Source organism: Cricetulus griseus, chromosome 4, assembly GCF_003668045.3.
Source record: "Cricetulus griseus strain 17A/GY chromosome 4, alternate assembly CriGri-PICRH-1.0, whole genome shotgun sequence".
Taxonomy (NCBI): Eukaryota; Metazoa; Chordata; class Mammalia; order Rodentia; family Cricetidae; genus Cricetulus; species Cricetulus griseus.
In genome coordinates, this window is record NC_048597.1 from 209,177,743 (window position 1) to 209,195,321 (window position 17,579).

At 35.6% G+C, this 17,579-nt stretch overlaps 1 protein-coding gene across 2 annotated transcripts in view; it reads left to right on the top strand.

Moving 5' to 3' along the window:
- Stag1 (stromal antigen 1) overlaps nucleotides 1–17,579 on the top strand; it is a 298,555-nt gene that overhangs the window by 190,864 nt on the left and 90,112 nt on the right. For both annotated transcript variants that reach the window (XM_027414298.2, XM_027414299.2), the window contains 3 exons: nucleotides 90–213; nucleotides 7,134–7,232; nucleotides 14,505–14,584. In XM_027414298.2, the coding sequence (XP_027270099.1) occupies nucleotides 90–213; nucleotides 7,134–7,232; nucleotides 14,505–14,584 (303 nt within the window). The remainder of the gene's footprint in view (nucleotides 1–89; nucleotides 214–7,133; nucleotides 7,233–14,504; nucleotides 14,585–17,579) is intronic.

A 17,579-nucleotide genomic window follows, 5' to 3' on the forward strand; every position in this document is an offset into this window, starting at 1 on the left:
GAATACAATTTACATTTGTTGAAAATTAGTTGGAATACATTCTAGGTCTCTGTATAATTCAGAGATTTGTCTTCCTCTTCCCCATCCAGTGACGCAATTGCTGAGATTCGAGCCATCTGTATTGAAGAAATTGGAGTGTGGATGAAAATGTATAGTGATGCCTTCTTAAATGACAGTTACCTGAAATATGTAGGATGGACTCTTCATGATAGGGTAAGTTGGTATCTTCTAGCTTTGATGGAAGAAGTATTTGTCTCCATACTGGCATGCCAGCAATCAAAATGGCAGTAGCTTATTTTTTTAAGAGATGTAATAATATGAAATTTAAGATAATACAACATTATGAAATTTAAGACAGTGCTTTATGTGTCTTCCTGGGATGCAATGGTATTTTGAATTAATATTGAGGACCTGGTATATCTGTACTTAGAGCATGTATGCATTCTCATCAAGAATTCTAATCAAGGATTAAAAGTGATTAGTTGTTTTAGTTTTGTTGGGTTATGTTACACTGTGACTTTAAATGTCTTATGCCTGTCGATGTTTACTGTCAAAATACTTAATAAACAAGTAATGCTGGTGCAATGGCTTAGGAAGTAAGCACAGTATTCCATCCTGGCTACCTGAGTGCAATTTTTGGAAGATAGAAGGAGAGAACCAGTTCCATAAAGTTGTACTGTGGCCTCCACACCTATGTTCACACATACATACATATCACACATGTACATATATAGACACTAATTAATATTAAACACATTAAAAATATTTAGTATTATCAATGTTAAAAATTCCCAACATCATAGCAATTACCATTCAGAGTTCTGTGGCCCATTTTTGCTGTTAGAAGTCTTGAATGTGTACAGACATACTATCATAGTTTGGTTGCTTAACACACAGATTTTTACTTGTTGCCTAAAAGATGTTTTTCTCTTCATTCCATCTCAATACCACATTCGAAGTATGCAACAAATTTTTTTCCTGAATATAAATTGTCTAAAAAATATGATCTCAGACAGGATTACCTGTTTTTGTTTCTTTCACTTTTTTCGTGTATAATCTGCATATGAATTTAACCTTCCTATTTAAGCCACCTTTAGATTGATCTATGAAAATTTTCTTACAGTTTGAGAGAATGTAGAATTACACAGTGTCCTCACATGAATGTATTCACAGACTCTCAAAGTAAACAAATCAGTCATCAGTTTTTTATTAAACCTTAGTGGTTTTAGTCTCTCTCATTTTCATCTCTGTTCTTCCTCTGATCTCCCAATAGAGTATTTTTCTACATTTATGTAGAATGTAGCAGTTTTAACTGATCTTTATAAATGACAACAAATTCTGGGATGATATTAATTTGATGTTGGTTACTGTAAAATGGCCATCAATTTTTTTGTGAATATTTTAGATTATTTTTATTTCATTTTCTGTATATGGGCATTTTGCCTGCACTTATCTATTGGCATCATATCATGTTCATTCCTGGTGCTGGAGGAGGTCAGAATAGAGTGATAGTTCTGGGACTGGAGTTAGTGATGTTTGTAAGCCACCATGTGGGTGCTAGGACCCCGACCCCAACTAAGGTCACTTTAAGAGCAGTACGCACAATAAGAAGCAAGACAGGTAAAAGCCAACAAAAGTTTTATGCACACACAATGCATGTGTATGTTAGAAGATCTTTGGGGAATCGATGCTTTCCTTTCACTGTGGGAGTTGGGTTGTACAGGAAATGCTTTTACTGCTGAGCCATCTTGATGCATTCTAGAAAACTTTTTTTTTCCCAAGAAAATTCTTCAGAAGAGTTAATAAAGAATCTGTAACAAATATACATCATAGCTGTATTTACCATATTACCTGAGTTTATTTCCATATATATAATTATTAAAATATTTATGGATCAACTAACATAAATTAGATACTATATTAAATATAATTCAGATTTCCGTGAGGACTTGGTTGTAGTGATCCATTCAAGTGCTTACTGTACCATAAATAAAACTTGCTTCAGAGAATAGATGTGCCTAAAATATCAAGTACCAAAATTGGAATTTTCATCCTAGCTACTTACTTTACAGTTTTCTAAGTTATTTTCATGGATATCTCCTAATTTAATTAGTAGGAAGTTTCTATGGCCTAGGGTAGATATTTGACAGGTGAAGTGCTAAGAATTGGGAGGGAAGTTAGATAATTAAGAGCTCACAAGGTAAAAATAAAACCCTACTCGTGTCCTTGCTGTACTTAAACTTTTTTAGTCCATGAAGCTTGATAAAGGAATTTAGGTTTTGTTTGTTTTGTTTTGTTTTGTTTTGTTTTTGGACTTAGTTTGGAAAGAAATTGGTTGTGTTACCTTACATCTAAAGTTGTGACTTTAAATCTGGAAACTGTTCTTCCTTTTTGCTCATCCATTATTGTATTGTGTGTGCATAGTACTTTTTCGAACTCTCCGCTTCTCTTGCTGCTTGGAATACTGAATCCTATGAGCAAGTTCCATAGTTTCTCCATTGCCTTGATGTTGCACAGATTCTAATAGGTCTTACTAATAAAAACCTAGAATCAGATATGGGGAACTGAAAGGTCAGAGAAGCAAAGCAGATACCCACTAGCTCAGACTGCATCCTCGGACTGCTTCAGACTGATTACCTAGACTGCTCTGAGCTCCTGTCTCCTCCCACTTTATAATCTTCTGTCCACCCAGCCATATCCCTTTCTGTCTCCACCTCCTTAGAGCTGGGATCACCTTTGTGTGAGCTCTGTTTCTCTTTTAGACTGAATAAATTTCAAGTAGCCCAGGGTAGTCTTACTCACAGAAATCCCATTTGCCTCTGACTCCCGAGTGTTGCGATTAAAGGTGTGTACCACCACTGCCTGGTCTCTGTGGCTAACTGGTATGGCTAACTTTGCACTCTGATCATCATACAAGCTTTATTTGTTAGAGCATAAACAAAATATCACTACACCGTCGATTTATCATTGCCACCCTTTACTGTTATTGCACACTGTCTCTGTCCATTTTCTGTTGTTGTGACAGAAGACCTGAAAGCTGAATGTCCAAGATAAAGCGACTTCCTCTGGTTAGTTTTTAATGAGGATATTCTAACCACACCCAACATGACAAATGACAGCACTTGTAGAAGTTAATAAACAAGAGCTAATATAATTGAGAAAAAAAAGCAAGAGACAGGAAGGTTTAGGCTTTCTTACCATGTATTCTCTCAAGAGATAATCTGCTAGCATTAAGCTAGTAGCGGTGGGCTCACTCCCTACTACTTTCAGTAGTACTACTCTGGGGAACAGAGTTCCCATACATGAAACTCTGCAGTTAAAGTGTTATTATATAATAATGTTTCCTACTTGCCTCTACTGGTTAGATGATAACACCTTATCTATACTGCTCAAGTCTTTTGATCTCTATCTCTAGGAGCCAAAGTTCCCATTTTGTCCATGCTGATATTTCACCTTAGCCTGGGAGACAGAGGAGAGAGAGTGGGGGGAAGAGAGGGGAGAGGAGGGAGAAATTTGTGTAAATTATGAAAAAGCCCTCCAGCATTGCCCTTAAGATAGATTTATGCCTTGATTGAATTGATAATAGCTAAAGCAAGGTGGGAGGAGCCCTGCCTCCCCTACTGTGGTGATATGAGCCACAAGTCCTAGTGGAAATTAGGAATTCAAAGTTCTCTATTGAGTCAACCCAGCTATCCTTTAGACCTTTTTACTTCCTTTCATAACTCATTGTTTTGGCATAAGAGGTTTGCTATGTATGTAGTCTGGAATTTTCTCATTCTGCAATTGGGTTTGACCTTAATTATAATCAGTTCTTTATCTACAAGAGATAAGCATCTCTTTAAATTTTGTCAAAAAAGCAACATTTGGGTTAGTATTGCTGTGATGAAACACCATGACTGAAAAAAGGTGGAGAGAAAAAGGTTTATTTTACTTACTCTTTCTTATTACTGTTTATCAAAGATGGTCAGGGCAGGAACCTAGAGGCAGGAGCTGATGAGAGGCTATGGAGGAGTGCTGTTTGATGACTTGATCCTTAATGCTTGATCAGCTTGCTTTTTTATAGAACCCCAGACCACCAGTGTAAATGTGCCTTTCTTTGAACCACTAGCTCCTGAATAATGGCACAGAGACTTTTTATTAATTCTGGAAGCTTGGCCTTCACTTATGCTTTCCCCCAACTAGCTCTTAAAACTTAAATTAACCTGTTTATATTAATCTGTGCTTTTCCTCTCCTTGGTACATTGCATCCCAGTTCCTCTGCATCTGCCTCCCAGAGTTCCTATCTCTGCCCAGAAATCCTGCCTATCCTCTCCTGCTGGCTATTGGCCATTCAGGTCTTTATTAAACCAATCAAAAGGTGCCTTAGGCATTCGAGGAAGGACAGACACACATCTTCACTCAGTGTCATCAAATATCCTACAATACACCAGCCCAGGCAAAGCACTACCTATAATGTGCAGGGCCCTTCCACATCAGTCACTAATTAAGAAAATGCCCTACAGGCTTGCCTGCAGCTTGATCTTATGGAGGCATTTTCTTACCTGCAGTTGCTCCTCTCAGATTACTTTTGCTTGTGTCAAATTGACATAGCAGCAGCCTCCATTCAGTCCTCCTACTCCCTGAAATATGTGGATGTTGTACAGCGAGCATACATTGCCTTTCACCCATAGGTAAGGATATTAGCAAATACAGGGCTATTCTGTATCAGTAACTGTCCCTATCACCATCTTCAAGTAATCTAGTCAAAGTGTGATCTTAAATTACTTATTTGGAATCTTCTCTGTTAGATTATGTTCCCCATAAGCCAATCCTGATTCTAAGTTATAGGTCACTTAATGGAGTTATGTTCTGAAAAATGAAGAATCATTTAACTATTTCACCAATGTATGATTATGTATAGTATATTTATGTACAACCTAGATCATATAGACCAATCACTTTACCAAGCATTTTGAAGTAGACTGGAAACTCAGTAAACATGAAATGTTTGAGAATGCTGTTAACACAGCATAGTATTTTACAGTAAATTTCTTAGGTGTGTGTTCTAAAATAGTAATAAATATACTACAGTAGTTATACAAGGAAGTAATGCAGTCATTATTACTGAATATTTTGTATTATACTGAATTCCATGCACACAACAGTTTGTTTATGCCTTCATGACCACAAATATAAACAACACATTTTATTGATGTTTTAATGTTTTAAATCCCTCTAGACAATAAGAACTTTTTGGCTCCATAATTATCTTACACATGTTGTATATGTAATTCTTTCTTGACCAAAACATCATTTTGCAGTGTTATTTTACTGAGGTTTGTATTCAGCTATAACCAGTAAGAAAGTAAGGAAAGTATAATAAAGGAAATAAACAAAAATGTGATTTCAGAGTTGTTCTATTGTGAGCCAGGTGGTGTGGCACACACCTTTAATCCCAGCACTTGGTAGCAGAGGTAGGCTATCTCTGCGAGTTCAAGGCCAGCATGGTCTACAGAGTAAGTTCCAAGACAGCTGGGGCTACACAAGGAAACCCTGTCTCAGTAAGAAAAAAACAAAACAAAACAAAACGTGTTGTTCTATTCTTTTGTTGTTGGTTGTCGCCTCCTGTTCAGGGACATTCTCTTAGCATATGATTTAAATAAATTGTGCCTTAGACATAAAGCTTAAAGGAAATAAGGTTTATTTTATTTATGTGTGTGTGTGTACTTTGATGAATGTCTGCCATATGTGTACATGCCTTCAGAGGCCAGGAGAGAGTGTTGGATCCCCCACCACTGAATTTACAGGCAGTTGTGAGCCTCCTGATATGAATGCTGAGACCTGAACTCAGGTCTTCTGGAAAATCAGCAGGTGCTCTTTGCATCTGAGTCATTTCTTCAGCCCTGAGTTAGACTGTTTTATCCTAAAGTCTTTGGAATCTCTTATAGCTGGTTCTTGTCTATGGTCAGTTCCCCAGAAAAGGGTACAAATGAGACCCAATATCAGCCAACATAGACAGAGGCTAAAGAACTAGCCAAATAAAGGAGATTGGATAGTGCATCAGTGGCATATGCTGTAGATACTTTAGGTTCCTCCTGAGCCCTTAGAGAAGACACATCACTTTATTCAGTGATATCTAGAAATTACTTGAAGAAGTCCTTGCAGATTAATTCAGTGACATTTCCTTCATTTGTCCCATTAATGGAAGATAGTGGCATTACAAAAATTTGTAAATGTAACATCACAGCACATTATATATAATATTTTGTTAAGACTTCTATCAGCATACTCATGTATTTCATCCTTAAGAACAAGTTTATAAATGCCAGGATAGCTGTTGTGTGTGCCATTTCATGTACAGCTAATAAACTATTGAGTTAAAAATAAAATCTAGTTTTGTTGATTCCAAAATGGATTGATATGCCAAAACACGTTTCTTCTTTTAGAGCATGGAAACCTCAATCTTATTTGAATTATTTGATAGTGTTGCACAGATTTCTAGATGATGTTGAATATACACTTGTCTCAACACCCTCTATTCAAATTTAATGACTTTGTTAAAGATACTCTTCTGAGATGGAGATTTAGCTCAGTTGTAGAGTGCAATATTCTGCTAGTGAATAGAGAGCATTTCTAAGACCCTTCTTTCTATAGAGTTTGTCTCTGTTTCAAGTTGGCTATTACCTGTTTTCCTAACTACTCTTTTCTTCTCTGTGTTGTAGAAAAGCATCCAGTAAATATTGGTTGGATGAGTAAACCATGATCCTTTAAAAGAAAATTGTTTTTATGGGATCATTCTATAATTACAAACAGAACAAATGAGCATACCATTTTCTAACGATAACCATAGATTATACAGTCAATGTGTCACTAAGGCATATGGACAGAATTTCATCATTAGACATAGTTTTCAAATATTTGAAAAAGGTTTAACTTATTTGTAAGTAACTAAGGAATTTTATTGCATTTTTATTTAAATCCTGTTCTGACCCAGACTATACAATTGCTCATTCTCTTCCTATATTAATAAGTAGGATATAAGTTAAATTGTTAGCCTGAGATTTATTTTATTCTTCATAAATACTTCATTTTTTCTTTTAACTTTTGTGGACTGGAAATGACTGCCTCTTCTGTTTTTCTTTGTATTCCTGAAGCAAGGGGAAGTCAGACTGAAGTGTTTGAAAGCTCTACAAAGCCTGTATACCAATAGAGAATTATTCCCCAAATTGGAGCTATTTACTAATCGATTCAAGGTAAGTGTCAGATGATGAACTTATGTTGTTCTTCTTTTTGCAAATGTTTCATTAGCAAGTGGCATTACCATGATGTATTTGATTTCTATTTTATTATTGTTTTATTAACATTCAAAGTGGTGTTTTTCAGCTTGACTTCTTTATTGCTATTTCTGACATTTTTTTAAGCTTTAACATTGTGGACATTCTATGTCTATCTATCCCCTCCTCAAAATCTCTGTTTCCACTCTCATGGTCCTTTTTCCAGTGCCATGACTTATACCACATTAGCACTTTCATACACATATGTAAATATTAAACTATGTAATCTACATATGAGTAAGAGTATGTGGTACTTCTCTTTCTGAATCTGTTATTTTAATAACTTACAGGTCTGTCCATTTTTTTGTAAATTTTATGATTTCTATTTCCTTTATAACTGAATAAAATTATATTTTGTATATGTACTATACCTTCATAATCTATCAGTTAATAGACATCTGGGCTGTTTCTATTTCCTTGCCATTTTAAATAGAATAGCAAGAACCATTGATGACTAAGTATCTCAGTGATAAGATAATCTTTTTGATAAGTGCCTGAGAATGGGCTAGCAAATTCATATGGGTTTGTTGTTTGTTTTTTGGTTTTAATTTTTTTTTTTTACTTTTTGAGACCTCCATACTGATTTCCATAATGTCTGCAAGAGAGTACATTTGTATGAACTGTGGATAAGGTCCTCTATCCCCATATTCTTAACATTTATCATTTCCTTTCTTGATGATTGCCATTTTCACTGTGATAAGGCTGGATTGTTTCCCTGATTGCTAAGAATTTTGAACACTTAAAAAAATTGTCATTTATATTTCTTCTTTTGAGAGCTGTCTGTTTAGTTCATTGGCTTATTTGTTGATGCATAGTTTTGAAGTTTCAGGTTTTACTTTTACAATTCTTTATATATTTATAGTTCTTTATATATTCTAAATACTTAGCCCCTATCTAAAGTACAGCTGTCAAAGATTTTCTTCCATCCCATACTCTGTTTTACTTTACTGTAGGGGAACTTTTTAATTTCAGATAGTCATATTTATCAATTCTTTAGGCTGTTTGCTGTGCTACTCGGAAAGTTCTTGCCTATGTCTATATCTTGAAGTGTTACCCCCTCAATAATTTCAGTGTTTTGGGTTTTAAAATCTCTAATCCATTTTGAATTAAAGATATGAAAATCTAATTTCATACCTATGCAACACCATTTGTTGAATAGACTGTGTATTTTTGGTTTGGTTTGATTTTATTCTAGCATGAATTATTGACAACTTTGTAAAAAGTTAGACAGGTATGCCTATGTTTGTTTATTTATGAGGCCTTTGGTCTGCACAGATTTTTTTCCCCCCAATAACTTGCCGCTTTTGTCGCTATTACTGTGTAGTATAATTTGAAGTCAGGTATTGTGGTGACTCCAGTAGGGCTCTTCCTGCTTAGGATTACATTTTTATAACATTAATTCTACCAACCAGACACATGTAAGTCAGTAGTTCTTAGTCTTTGGGTCCCAACCCCTTAGGGGTCAAATGACCTGTTCACAGGGATCACATAAGACCATGGCGAGGGAGTGGGGGGGGGGTGGACAACAGATATTTACATTGCAATCCATAGCAGTAGTAAAATCACAGTAACAAGGTAGCAAAAATAATAATAATTTTATGGTTCAGAGTTAACACAATATGAGGAACTGTATGAAAGTGTTGAAGCATTAGGAAGGGTATGAACTATCGATGTTAGATCTTTTTATCATCCAATATCTTGTTTATTTCTTTGGTGTCTTTCACTTCATTGTTTTGGTTTGATTACTAAGTGCTTTGGTCTGGTGGGTTGAGCTTATATGCCATGACACAAATGAGTTAAAAGACAACTCTTTGGACTTGAGGTTTTTTTTTCCCTTCATCTTTTCAAGGGTCACAAGGATGAAACTTAGGTTGCTAAGCTTATGAAACAATGCTTTTATCCACTGAACCTTCTCATCCTCCAATCCCTTTTTTGCTTATTGTGAATGAGATTCCCCCAAACCCCAATTTCTCTTCATCAAGTTATTTATTGGTGCATGGAAAAGCTACTGGATTTTATGTAGATTTTTGTATCCTGTGGTTTTACTGATTTTATCAGTCTGTTTTCTGATGGCATCTATAGACTGTTAAACATAATATCATGCCATCAGCAAATAAGTTTATATATATTTTTGTCCTTTTATATTTGTCTCTTGTCTTGATGGTCCAACTAAACATTAAGCTCATACTGAATAAGAGTGAAGAGAGGAAGCACCCTCTTTCCTGATTTTAGGATAAATGCTCTTTTCCCACCTACTATACTGTTGGCTTTAGCTTTGTCATATATAGCTTTTCTTACTTTGAGGTATGCTCTTTCTAATTTCTTAAGGACTTTTGTCATGAAAACATACTCAGCTTTGGCAGATGCTTTTTCTGCTTCTATGGAGATGATCATATGGTTTATATGTCTTAATTCTCTCGTGGTGTATTACAGTCATTGATATGCATATGTTAAACTGGCCTTGTATCATTGGGATGAAACCAACTGTTTGTGGTGTAGAATGTTAATGTGTTTTTTAATGTAATTTAAACATATTTTCATTTTTGTTGTTTTTGCTGTATGTTTATCTAGTTTTAGAGTCAGGATAATACTAGCTTAATAGAATGAATATGGTAAATATTCCTTCCCTTTCTGTTCATGGAGCATACTGAAAATTGTTAGCATTAGATCTTTAAAAGTTTCATATAATTTAATGCTGAATATATCACTCTTGGGCTTTTGTTTCATGAAATCTTTCTATGACTGCTTCAGTCTTATTGCTTAAAATGAATGAGTCTGTGTATCTGTAATTTGGGTTGGTATATGAATTTAGAATTTTAACCTTTTTTCTAACTTAACAGCTTTTTGAAATAAGTTTTCAACAAAATGATCACTAAAGATCTTCTAGATTACATTAGAATTTGTTAATCTATAATTTTGTTGATTAGGTCTTTTTGGTTCTTTTGGCAAGGGTTTTTAATCAGTCTTGTTAATCTTTTTAAGAACAGCTCTGATGAATTCTACTTAGCCTTTTAGACTACTGTTTCATTAATTTTTTTCCTTAATGATTTTTGTGTGCTGGTTTGGTTGGCTTCTGTTTTTCTAAAGTCTGGAGGTGTAGTGTTGGGTTATTTATTCAGGATATCTGGTTTTGGTTTTTTTTTTTTTTTTAATGTGAGCTATAAAGTTTATGCTTAAGACTACGTTGGCTGTATTCTAGAGAAGATTCTGGTCCTAGTGGTTTTCTAATTTCTTTCCTTAGTTCTTCAGTGATCTACTGTTCATTCAAACATATGTTATCCAGTCTTCAAGCATTTGTGCTGTTTTTAAGGTTTTTTCTGCTAATATCTAATTTTTTCTGCTATGATCTGATTATATTCTATGAATTATTTCAATTTTTACATATGTATTATGTCTTTCCTTTTTGCTTAAATTTTACTAGAAGGCTCTCTGTATCATAGAAAAGAATCCTATCCCTCTACCTGTTGTATGGAATATTTTAGATGTGTTTAAATATTGAAAATTGATCTGTGATAATTTAGCTCTGACATTTCTTTTTAATTTTCATTTTGGAAGACCTATTTAAGTATGAGAGTTTAATATTGAGGTCTTCCACCATTATGATGTCATGACCTGTGGCTTTTATGATGCCTCTTATTTGTTTTAGAAAATTATAAGCTCCAAGTTTGGTCTATAAGTGACTATAATGCTTATTTCTTGTTGATTAGTTTCCCCTTAGTTTATAGTGACCTCTTCCTTTCCTTCTTTTCTTTTCTTTCCTTTTCTTTTCTTTTCTTTTCTTTTTTTTTGAGATAGGGTTTCTCTGTGTAGCTTTGGAGCCTGTCCTGGAACTCACTCTGTAGACCAGGCTGGCCTGGAAGTTACAAAGATCTACCTGCCTCTTCCTCCCAAGTGCTAGAATTAAAAGCGTGCATCAGCCCATTGCCTGGCTATAGTGGCCTTCTTTATTCCTTCTGATTAGTTTCTCTGTGAAGTCTGTGAGTTTCTTAGAGATAATAGATAATTAGACCCTATGTCTTACTCCAGTCACTTCATCTCCATCTTTTTAATTGCTTTGCTTCTGCCCTTCACCCTGAAATTTTGTTCTTCCACTCGCCCTTAAGTTGTTGATGCTTTGTGCTGTATTGTTTTAATTTATTGATTGATTCTTTCATTTCTTCAATTTCTGTTTAGTTCTTTTCAGTGTCTGAGTTCCCTTGCTGAATTTTTCTTTTCTGTTGTTCAATTTTTCTTCCAAATGACTGATAATGTTCTTGTCTTTGTCCTGAATTGATTTCCTCATTTGTTTATTTTAGTTCTCTATATGATCATCAATCCTTTTCAAAAGCAGCATTGTGAAATTATTGTGGGGTTTTAGCTTTTATATTATTTTGGGTTTGGTGCATTAAAAAATTTTTTGCTTCTGAGGTGTCATAGTATATTGTTCATGTTTATGTGTTTTATATATCTGTTGTTTTTAATTTCCCCCTTCCTCCAGTGGTTTTTGTTAATGTTATTTTACACGAATTCTCCTGTCAGAATGTCTTTGATTGGATTTATATTCAGGGCAGAGGAGGCAGGAGAGTCAGCTACTATAACAAATACAATGGTTTGGCAGTATCTCTGAGTTAGCTGCCAGGATAGTTCACTTGTGTCCCATGATTCAGGGACTGTATAAATAGGGTTGGGAGAAATGTGATAAGAGTGGTTTTTTGCTGTCAGTTTTTGTTTTTGTTTTGCTAAGGGAACTAATTTAAATAAGTAAAGTGAGGAAAAATGGAAAAGGGGAAAAAGTAACAGAAGGAAGGCACATGGATTAAAGATAGGCAAAGCAGTATAGAAAATATTCTATATATTAGGAGTAGACAGAGGGAGGAGGAAACCAAAAGCTTTGTCACCAAGATTCAAGTTAATACCTTTTAAAACCAAAAAGGACCATGCTGGAGAAACCTGCAGAAACAGTTGACCTGACCTTGTGAGAGCATGGAGACCCTAGTCATAATTCTGGGGAACCAGCATTGGATGGAACCAAGCCTTCTGATTGTGGGTGCTAGCTAGGATGCCTGGGAAGTCAATGGAACACTAACAGTGGAACCAGTATTTATCCCTAGTGCACAAATGGACTTTGGGAGCCCATTTCCTATGGAGTTATACTATTGCAGCCCAGATACAGCAAGGAGGGCCTAGGCTCTCCCCCAAATGATATGATGGACTTTTATGTCCCTCCCCCAAGGTCTCACTATCCTTTGGGAGTGGATGGTGGGGGGTGGTCAGTGGGAAGCATGGGAGGATGGTAGAGCAAGGGAATGAGAGGATATGTAAAATAAGATTGTTTCTAAAACAAAAAGGAATTTTAAAAGTGTGTGTGTGTGTGTGTGTGTGTGTGTGTGTGTGTGTGTGTGTGTGTGTAGGCTGGAGAGATGGCTCAGCAAGTACAGATGCTTGCTGCCAAGCCTGATGATCTGAGACTTCCCCAGGACCTACATGGTGGAAGACGAGAACTCCCAAATGTTGCACATTAACCTCTGTGCATATGCAGTCAAACACACAAAATAATAAATGTAATTCTAATGATTAAAATAATAATGATGATCAAGAAAAAGGAATAGAAAATATGCCCTTGGTTGATGTTTCTTCCTGCTTAGAAGATAAGGTCTTGCCTTACCTTTGTGTTCCCTGCTTTTTATTTTGTTATTAGTGTTATATCAGGCTTTGCAGGTAGGGAATTTTGAATGACCTATTACTATCAGTAATTCAAACAAGTTAAGTATGTCTATCCAGAGAGGATTTCTGTAACTAAAGGTCACTTTCTTCCAGATTTCCCCAGTGTAATCTTCCTAGACTGTCCCTGTCATTGGTCCTTTGGGGATAGTTTGGTATGTATGTGGCTTTCTGTGCCTGAGGCTCTGAGGGAGTATGGAGGCCTAGCCACCTTATTTACCTTTTTTCCATTAGTCAACATACTAAGCAATGGAATTCCCTCAAACTTCCTGAGGTGAGGTGAGGGGGGCCTTATCCTCACTGTATGGACTGTGGAGGTATTGAGTCTGTCTCACTTTGAGACTGCCTTACCTACTTGTGCTGCTGTTGCCAATCTGTGCTGGATAGGGACTAGTTAGGGACTCCTAGTACTACCTACCATGATGCTGCAACAGGCCTGTTGTGTTCTTCCTAAAGTCCAGATATCTTGCTCTTTAAGGCAGTGGTAGAAGTGGGGATGCTATTTAGGGATGGTTGAGCCTTGCAGACCTCTGTATTTCAGACCCCTTTAGCCTCTTTATGTTGCTGTGTCCAGAACTTGCCGATCTCCACTCTCCCTTTTGGTCAAACCATATTTAAACTTCCATCTAAGTTTTCAGCAGGATCTCTTCTCCTCTCTCCCTCCTTCCTCCCTCCCTCTCTGCCTCCCTCCATCTTTGTCCCTCTCCCTTCCATCCCCTACCCCTTTCCAGTCAGTGCTCAGACTGTGATCACCAACTTTTTTCTTTAAGTAGAAATCCTGCATACTCTTATTTATTTTTGATAGGTCATTCTTACATATCTGTGTTGGCACCTTTTTCTTGACACTTCTATACAGTGTCACACATGTGACTTCTAAACCACCGTCTTGCCACCGTTTACCTGCATTTTATTTTTTTTAAGTAAGCTCATATGAAATAGATGAATAAATCTGCTTTACAGCATATGTACCCAACAGGCGTTTTTATTTATAGCTTTGAAGGAGCTTTCTTGCTTAAAATGAGAATTTCTGTGTATAAAGAGTTTTTTAAACAGGGTAATTTTGTAACTGGAAGTATACTTGGCAGGTATGTTTTAGTTTAGGAGATGCCAGTTGATGAGAAACATTTTTAGATACATCTTTAATCACAGCATTAAGGAGGGAAGACTACATAGTAAGTTCCAGGCTAGCCAGGGCTACAAAGTAAACTTTTGTCTCAAAGAAACAAATAAAAACCCCACACCCCACTTGTATAATATAATTTTAAGAGTAAAACTTCCCAAGCTAGGCATGATGGCACAGATTTTAATACCAGCACTTAGAAGGAGGCCAGCCAAGGGTATGGTAAGACCCATTTTAAAAAAGAAAAAAAAAAAATAGTGAAAACTTCCTAATTTATCTTTCTTGGTATTACGTATGTACCTTACAATATCTTATTAAGCTGGTCTTGGCTTATTAATATTCAAGGTTGATTTGTGTATGACTTCTTTCAGGATCGCATTGTATCAATGACGCTTGACAAAGAATATGATGTTGCTGTGGAAGCGATTCGATTGGTTACTCTGATACTTCAGTAAGTATAGTATCTGTTAACAGTTTAGTCTTTTGATATTTAATACTTTCTCCTGGATTAATACATCAAGTAAATACTTCATGTGAAGGATCCACTTTTACTTTATATGGTTCTGTTTATAACCAAATGTATTTTAGGTGGTGGTGGTGTTGTTTATTTAGAAACATGGTCTCACACTGCAGCCCAGGCTTGGAACTTAACTGTGTAGCATAGACTAGTCTCAAGTTGGAAAAATCCTTCTGCCTCAGCTTTTTAAGTTCTAAATGAGTTGTTTATCATTTGAACTGATGTCTGTTTTCTCCATGTAAAAGTTATTTTGTGCAGTTTAGGAAAGTTATCTATGAAATGTCATATTTTGCTGTTTAGAATAAAACCCAGGGATTGAAACTGAAAGTTTTCAAATACATTTTTTTATATAAATGGAGAAGTGAAAGAAATTAAACAAGACTGCTCCATCAATTTTTTTTTAATTTTTAAATAGATAAATGGCTTTATAGCTTTGTAGTGTTTACTGAGCCAGAAAAATTCTGTTAGATAATGTGGTTTCTAGCACAGTTGTTTAAGGCTGATGATATATCTGTCCTGATTTGGGTATCTGCTCCAATGTCAAATTTTGCTTGGATTCCTTTTTCTATGTCCCAACACCATACAAGTTTTCATTGTAGTGTTTTTATATATTATGTGTTATACATGAGATCTCTTGTCTTACTACATGATTCTCTCCTCTTTGGCTTCTAAATCTTACTTGGTTAAGTCTTGTACTTTGTTTCTGTTATGGGACTTCTTAAAACACATGTCAAATGCCTCATAAACTTTGATGTGATTTTGAATGTAAGAACTGTACAGTGGACCTGGCAATGGTAGCACATGCCTTTAATCCCAGCAGACTGGAGGCAGAGGCAAATAGAATCTATCTCTGTGAGTTCAAGGCCAGCCTGGTCTACAAAGCTAGTTCTAGGACAGTTGGGGTACAAAGAAACCCTGTCTTGAAAAACAAAACAAAACAAAAAATCACTATACAATGCCTGCCTTTAATCCCGACACTAGGGAGGAGAGGCAGTTCTCTGTGAGTCCCAGGACAGCCAGGGCTATATAGTAAGACTTAAAAAGAGAGGTGACAGGGAGGGAGGAGGAGGGAGAGAGAGAGAAAGAGAATCATATGTTGTAATGTTATAAAAGAATTAAACTTTCATTTGATTCCTTTTCATTTCTATATTCAGATATTTAAGTGTTTTATATGTAGGATTTATTATGTATATATGACCACAATGGTGTGTATGTTTTACATAGGCTAATTATTAAATACTATGTAGTTTCATTGTCATTATTAGCATTTAATATTTTCTACTTAATTATTACAAGGTAAAGAAACCTTTAATTTTCTGTTAGTCTTACCTGCAGCATATTAGAACTCCTAAACGTCAGAAGTTTTCTTAATCCTATTGCTTTTACTGTGTAGATTATTAGAATAGCATGTACAAATGATTTCAGCTTCCTAACTTTCTACTTTATATATCTTTGCCTTGTCTTATTGCATAGCCAGGACCTTCTTCTGCTGTATTAATACTGTCCTTGATAGCAGATATTTTTAGTTTTGTTATGAAAGGAATTTAAGATTTTTGTTTCTGTGTTATATTTTTATAAATTGGTTGTTGGATGTTTGTTTGCTTTTTATTTGTGGCTCTGTGAACCCAGCCCAGGGCTTGTGCTCCCTATACAATTACTAGGTCTTTAAGCTATGTGCTCAGTCTGAGTATATTTTGGTTTATGTTGAAAATTCCTCTTTATTATGAGTGCTATAGAATATTTTAAATCTGTTAATTAGCCTGAATTAATATATCTATCTAATTTAAACCACTTTTGCCCTACTTAAATAAATTATATTTGAACATACTGTGTGCTTAAATACAACATTACAGTAGATTGCTTTTATTTGTATGTTCATGAATAAATTCGACACACTTTTTTAGCCGAAGTAATTTTTAATTAATAGTTAGAAACGAAGAAATATGTAGTACTGGACACATAACTCATTGGTAGAGTGCTTTCCTAGCATGTACATAGCCCTGGTTTTCACCTCCATCACCACAAAAGAATAATATGAAATTTTCCAATTTAATGGAATAAAATGATTTTCTTGGTATGTGTACCAATGTTTTAAACAGGTTAAACATGTCTTTAATCACTACCATTTCTTATAAATACTTTCAAAGTCAAGTATTTCATCCCATTTTCTTGTGTGAATTATATTGTTATTGCCATTTAATCTCACTCTACCCAGTACAGTCCAGAACTTACTGTTCTTATGCAACTTAGTACCCACCACCAACTTTCCTTCTATTCTTCTTACTACTATTCTTTCGGGCCCCAGTAACTACTATCCTACTCTCAATTTCTTTTTCTGACATAACGTTTTACATACATGTGTGTGAGCTTGCACACTTGATGAGATGTACACATAGAGGTCAGAGGACTGCTTTCAGGAGTCAGTTTTTTCCTTCTATTCCAGAGACAAATCTCATGCAGTCTTGCTTTGCTGTAAGTGCCTTTACCCACTGAGCCCTCTCACCAGCCCCATTCTCAGCTTTATCAGACTTGGGGTTACTCATTTGAGTTATATCTTAGAGTAGTTGTCTTTCCCTAAGTGGCTTCTTTCTTTAACTCCACATGTGTTCAGGTTTCAGCTGTGTTCTCACAAATGACAGAATTTCATCCTTTTGCTGTTGTTTTTATTTATTCAAGAATTTCAGATTATGTATTTTGATCCTATTCTTTCCTCTCCCCCAAATCCTCCCAGATCCTCTCACACCTCCCAACCCACCTAACTGCATGTTCTTCCTCTCTTAAACACATACTCATACACATACAATACACCAAAAACAAACAAAAAGCATCCAATTTGTGTTGGTCAAATACTTCTGAGCATGTGGCCTGCCTGGAGTGTAATTGATATACATACCCAGTGTCACTCTATTGAAGAAAACTTCTTTCTTCT